Genomic DNA, 6,522 nt, shown 5'->3' with positions numbered 1-6,522 from the left:
GATGGTGAACTACACAAGGTGAGCTTTGTGCAGTGGCTGAAAGGATGGGCGATAAAGCTCTGCTTTCTTCTGCCCCAAAAGGCCTTTCACCAGAGTGTTATCCAAGGACCAGGCAAGAAAGCAAAGAGCCCTTCAGGAAACCTTGTAGACTCTGTTGGATAACAAACTGGGGCGGATGATCACAGCAGCTTTATTATCTCTGAAAGTGAAAAATCACCTTATATACTACAGCAACAACAATCTGTGCTCCATCTCGATGTTTCTCTAGCTCCCACCACTTGTCATCTCCTACCAACGACTGCATCGCCACAAGCTTTCAGGTGAGCATGACTGTGGCTGAGCAAGTGGTGTGCAGAGCCAGCTGCCACCCTGTGCCCATGTAGTCTGCATCTTCAGGATGCTCTATTTTCTTACCAAGGGGCTGACAAGTGATTGGCTGCAGTGTGCAGCATCCATGTGTGCTGATTTTAGAAAGAAATACAGTGATCTCTATCCTTAATGCTCTTGACTCCTCTTCGGTGCTGGGGGCTGAAGTCACAGTGTGCAATTGCAACAAATTGGGTCAGGAGGGACTCCCTGGAGCGTTCTCCCAGGTACAACTACACAGGCCACGTTCACTTTCAAAACTGCTAAGGGAAAGACAACAACACAAAAATTAACTTGTGGTACTCCCTGCTACAAGGTATCGAGAAAAACTTAACAAAATCCCTAAAATTAGACCATTACACAAATCATAAGTTTATAAACTGGTATCATATCCACCAGGGTAAAGACCACGAGCTCTCAACTTCCATGCCACAAAGAGGCATTAAGCACATTTAGCTGGGGAGAAATGTCTCCCTCCAGGAACATATTTTTTTTTATAATCATCCATGATAGGGATTATATACCTATCTCTGGAATACTCACTGCTGATTTATCTAGTCCAATAACCCACGTAAGATTTTTTTTTAATTGTCTCAGTCTATGAGTATCCACAATTGTCTCTTTCCTTCCTATCCCCGTTGTGGCACCAGCTCTTTATTAGAAAGTTAATAAACTTTGTGTATGTTCTAAAGATAATATTGAAAACTGCAAAATTGTGTTCTGCATTTTATAATTGGTGTGGAAAAAACGGGGAGATCTAATCCTATTGGGCCTTCTCTCTCTTTTGCTCTCTCTCTCCCGTTTTCCCTTTTGATGGTAAGCAGCAAATTTTAATTAGCTTCATTTCCACAATTCAGTCATGCATATGTAATCTTTGTTCACACTTTTATAAAGTAAAATTAAGTGAAAGAAATTGGGTAATAATAGAAAGCTTGTCTGAGCAGAACAAATGTGAATTATCAAACATAAGGAAAGATGACTGGGACTACAGGGCCTGAAGTTGTGCAAGGTTTGAGGTGATTTTTCTGAAACAGGAATGCATAAATAATGCATAGAAACAGGTGCTGATTATCCTGTTTTGGGCATCTTTTGTTCATTATATACTTGGGCTGCTGAGGTACAGTGATAACCACTGAATGTGAGGAGACTGCTTAATAACAGCTTTCTAATGTTTCTCTTTTATCATGAGCTGAAAGTGTCACATGAGCTTGTCTAGTTAATAAAAATCACTTTGTGAACCCACTGTTCTTAGATTTGGTATTGGAGCAGATCACTGTACTGGGCCTCTCTCTTGATTATAACTGCAAAAGCTGTTCTGCTGTTTTGCATTGTAATTTAAAGGTTTTCTAATCCATATACACACCCTCTAATTAAATGTTTCCAGGGGTTACCTTGGGAGCCTTCAGTGCTATGGTCTGAAACTAAAACTAAAGAGTGCATTAAATTCATTCCCCCCGGGGTGAGACCCAGGAGGGGGGAAGTACATTTTCATCCCCTGCTACTCTGGACCCGAGAGTGCTGAGGGAGCTGGCAGAGGAGCTTGCCAAGCCACTCTCCATCATTTATCAGCAGTCCTGGTTAACAGGGGAGGTCCCAAATGACTGTAGGCTTGCCAGTGTGATGCCCATCTACAAGAAGGGCCGGAAGGAGGATCCAGGGAACTACAGGCCTGTCAGCCTGACCTTGGTACCGGGGAAAATTATGGAGCGGTTCATCTTGAATGCGCTCAACAGGCATGTGCAGGCCAACCAGGGGATCCGGCCCAGCCAGCATGGGTTCATGAAAGGCAGGTCCTGCTTGACTAAGCTGATCTCCTTCTACGACCAGGTGACCTGCCTAGTGGATGAGGGAATGGCTGTGGATGTTGTCTATCTAGACTTCAGTAAAGCCTTTGACACTGTTTCCCACAGCATTCTCCTGGAGAAGCTGGTGGCTCATGGCTTAGGCGGGTGTACTCTTCGCTGGGTAAAGAACTGTCTGGATGGCCGGGCCCAAAGAGTTGTGGTGAACGGAGTTAAATCCAGTTGGCAGCTGATCACAAGTGGTGTTCCCCAGGGCTCTGTGTTGGGGTCAGTCTTGTTTAATATCTTTATCAATGATCTGGATGAGGGGATTGAGTGCACCCTCAGTAAGTTTGCAGACAACACCAAGCTGGGCGGGAGTGTTGATCTACTTGAGGAGAGGAAGGCTCTGCAGAGGGATCTGGACAGGCTGGATGGATGGGCTGAGATCAATTGTATAAGGTTCAACAAGGTTCAGTGCCGGGTCCTGCACTTGGGCCACAACAACCCCATGCAACGCTACAGGCTTGGGGAAGAGTGGCTGGAAAGCTGCCTGGCAGAAAAGGACCTGGGGGTGTTGGTTGACAGCCAGCTGAACATGAGTCGGCAGTGTGCCCAGGTGGCCAAGAATCCAACAGCATCCTGGCTTGTATCAGAAATAGTGTGGCCAGCAGGACTAGGGAAGTGATTGTCCCCCTGTACTCGGCACTGGTGAGGCCGCACCTCGAATGCTGTGTTCAGTTTTGGGCCCCTCACTACAAGAAGGACATTGAGGTGCTGGAGCGTGTCCAGAGAAGGGCAATGAAGCTGGTGAAGGGTCTAGAGCAGAAGTCTTATGAGGAGCAGCTGAGGGAACTGGGGTTGTTTAGCCTGGAGAAAAGGAGGCTGAGGGGAGACCTTATTGCTCTCTACAACTGCCTGAAAGGAGGTTGTAGTGAGGTGGGGGTCGGTCTCTTCTCCCAAGGAACAAGTGATAGGACAAGAGGAAATGGCTTCAAGTTGTGTCAGGAGAGGTTTAGATTGGATATTAGGAAAAATTTCTTTACTGAAGGGGTGGTCAAGCATTGGAAGGGGCTGCTCAGAGAGGTGGTAGAGTCACCATCCCTGGAGGAGTTCAAAAAACATGTAGATGTAGCACTTTGGGACATGGTTTAGTCCCATAGTGGACATAGTGGTGTTGGGTTGATGGTTGGACTAGATGATCTTAAAGGTCTTTTCCAACCTTAATGATTCTATGATTCTATGAAAGCATGAGCATGATTTGTATTACTAACTTCATTATTTTTGTTATCTAACATGAGAAGATGGAAATTTAAAGGGACACAATCAATGTGTCTAAATCTAGAGTTCAACTTATTTTATAGCTTCTGAGAAGACTCTTTACGGTCTAAACAGTTATTTTAAGAAGGTACCAGTTCATCAGCAGCAACTGAAAACCTGTTTTCAGTTCTTCAGAACTTCCTGTTCATGTAAATCAGTCTGCACAAGCTGCATAACAAACACTGCTGCCTTACCCCGCCAACCTAACAGCTTTAGGGGAAACACCTCTTTTTGTCCCTGAGAAGGAGCTCCTATTACAGGAAGTGAATTTCAGACTTGGGTGCTTTTCTTCTTTTTTTTTCTAAACCTGCTTTGCTGCCAGTGACTAGGGATAGCCAAGATTTAGGTTAATGGTTAACAAAGCAGCTATAACCACACAGAACCTCTGATGTCATCCTGCTGGGGCCTGGGACCAAAAGCTGCCTTTGCTTGCAGAGGAAGAGGCAAGCGTTGAAAGGAGAGCAGTTGACACTGCAAAGGGCTGGAGAACAGCAGCTTCACTCAGTAGAGAAAAGAGGAGGAAAATCCAAAAGGAGCAAGAGGTGTTTGCCATAAAGATAGGTAAGAGCTGAAATACTTTCCCACTCGGCTTATTGACTCAGTGGCTGTTGCTAACAAAACTCACAGGTGTGGCTAGTTGAGGCGTGTTTGTTGTACCTGACTGCTCTGACCTGCACGTCTCGGTCAGAGGAGCAAAGCGAGAAAGGATCTATTTGCTGTGAATTTGAACGTCAGAGAGGGCAGGATGACTCTTCCTCCCTTTTCCTCCCCCCAGGGGCTGCTCATGGCAGGACAGACATCCGCTTCAGACTGTTCTCATCTCATTGACCACAGCCATGTCCCTGAGTTTGAGGTGTCTCTTTGGATCAAGATCACTTTGGCCTTACTGTATGTCTGCATCTTTGTTGCGGGCATCTTGGGCAACAGCATCACCATCAAGGCCACCAGGATCCTGCAGAAGAAAGGCTACCTGCAGAAGGAGGTCACAGACCACATGGTGAGCCTGGCCTGCTCTGACCTGCTGGTCATCCTGCTGGGCATGCCCGTGGAGTTCTTCAGCGCCATCTGGAGCCCTTTTTCCACCCCCTATGGCAACATGGCTTGCAAGCTCTACTCCTTCCTCTTTGAAGCCTGCAGTTATGCCACTGTGCTGCATGTGGCCACCCTCAGCTTTGAGAGGTACGTGGCTATCTGCCACCCCTTCAAGTTCAAGGCAGTCTCTGGACCCTGCACGGTGAAGCTGCTCATCGCCTTTGTCTGGGGTACATCTGTCATAGTGGCTCTGCCCCTGCTCTTTGCCATGGGCACAGAATATCCCCTGGAAACCATTGAGGGCTATCAAGGTATGACTGCCTGTGTCAAGCCTACACCCAGGCACCGCTTCCCTGTGCCGAAGCACAATATGACCATCTGTACCAGCCTCTCCTCCAAGTGGTCTGTCTTTCAGGCCAGCATCTTCAGCGCCTTTGCTGTGTACATCATAGTGCTGGGATCTGTCACCTTCATGTGCCACAGCATGATGAAAACCCTGATGATCCACAAGGAAGGAACTGTGGCAGTGAAGGGTGGACTAAGACACCAGGAGCAGTACTTAAGAAAAAGTGAGAGCTCGGAGGCCAAGAGCTCCAGGAGACAGATCATTTTATTCCTGGGTAAGAGCCCCATCCTACTCTGCCTCCCCTTCCCTGCTCCCTTTCCACATGGGGAGGAAACCCAGAAGCCTCCATTTTATCTCACCAAGTTCCCCCAAATGGGGCATGTATGGTTTGAAACTGGTGCAAAATGAGGGAGAGGGATACTTTTGGTTGCAATGATATATTTTAAGAAACTCGATTTCCCTGCATGTTTTTGACTCACTCTTTTTGTCATTAGAACAGGTGGGAGGGAAGAAGAAGGAAAAATCCATTTACTGTCTGCTATTTATGTTGTTTGATTATGCTGCATGCCTACATGCAGCAATATGGGTAACAGGATGTTGCTGCTTGACCTTTGGGGTAGCAATAGGCAACGGTTGCCTGGATATAAAGTGGCTCTACTTGCATGTTTTCCCATTAAATTACAAATACGTGCATGTTTAGTAAGGCTCTTGATGGGAGGGAAGACTGTCTTGCAAGATCTGAAGCCTGTCCCACTCCGAAGGCATGTCCCTGTTAATTCAGGATGCTCCCTGGAGGGTATTTATTTAGCCTCGGCAGTTGTGTCTGTGTTGCATCAGAGCATTAAGAAAGCTGGGCTGGGGAGTTGCTTTGGTCTTGCAAATTGCTGTTGCCCTCTTTGAATTTTTTTTCCTGGTTTTATTTGAAGGCCTATAACCTTGGAATTATGTTTGATTCTGATCTCTCTCTCCACATTTGTCAGACAAAAACTAATCAAGCTGTCATTTCACCAACTTGGAATCTTTCTGGGCTGTGATCCATGTAGTCTCCACATTTGTTGATGCTCTTAGAGGCACCCTTAATCATGCCCTGGCTGAATTACTGCTAGTTCTTGTTTTGTTGGGTTGCTTAATATGATACTGGATATAATAAATGAACCATCTAGAGTATGAATGCACAGTAGACCTAGTATTCTGTGTTGCTTTTTGGTGCTCTGCTTGATATTTGTTCAGAGGTGGAATTGAAACTCGTGGGTCTGTCCGCTTCTACAGCTTTAAGTACTTTTTTTTTTTTTTTTTTCAATTGAGCATTCTCTGCTTCCTCATCTAGCCCTGCTTTTGCCATGGTCTATGGTTCGGACGTGAAGCTGCAGGGTAAGGAGCCCAGGGTGCACCCAGCTCCTTTTCTGCTGCACCTGTATGAGAGTTGGGAACATGGTGAAATCCTGTCATGCAGACAAGGCATATGACTCAAAGGTTTGGGGAAAGGGTGGAGCCACACACTGTACCAGCAGAGAGGGTCACAAAGGCTTCAAATGGGAGATGTGACACTCCAGGCTGTACAGAGCTCTTCCTCATGCTCTGGGTGTACATCTAACGAAGAAATCATCTCCTCACGCAAGGTGCCTGTTTGTTAGAATGGGACGAGAGGCCCCTTATCTGGGTGATTAAAAGGGTTCT

The 6,522-nt window shown here is 46.3% G+C and overlaps 1 protein-coding gene across 1 annotated transcript; it reads left to right on the top strand.

The window, feature by feature from the left end:
• Positions 1 to 260: 260 nt before the first annotated feature.
• Positions 261 to 5,253, top strand: GPR39 (G protein-coupled receptor 39). Its single transcript, XM_072874899.1, has 2 exons — positions 261 to 320; positions 4,243 to 5,253. Exon 2 carries the CDS (start codon positions 4,252 to 4,254, stop codon positions 5,251 to 5,253), a length of 1,002 nt encoding a protein of 333 aa, XP_072731000.1. The 5' UTR covers positions 261 to 320; positions 4,243 to 4,251.
• The last annotated feature ends 1,269 nt before the right edge of the window (positions 5,254 to 6,522 follow it).

This window comes from Ciconia boyciana, chromosome 10, assembly GCF_034638445.1.
Source record: "Ciconia boyciana chromosome 10, ASM3463844v1, whole genome shotgun sequence".
Taxonomy (NCBI): Eukaryota; Metazoa; Chordata; class Aves; order Ciconiiformes; family Ciconiidae; genus Ciconia; species Ciconia boyciana.
The sequence above is the reverse complement of the archived record's forward strand: the minus strand, read 5'-3'. Positions and strand labels throughout refer to the sequence as shown.

Coding starts and splice junctions, on each gene's coding strand:
- GPR39 (XM_072874899.1), top strand. CDS start 4,252: ATGGCAGGACAGACATCCGCTTCAGACTGTTCTCATCTCATTGACCAC.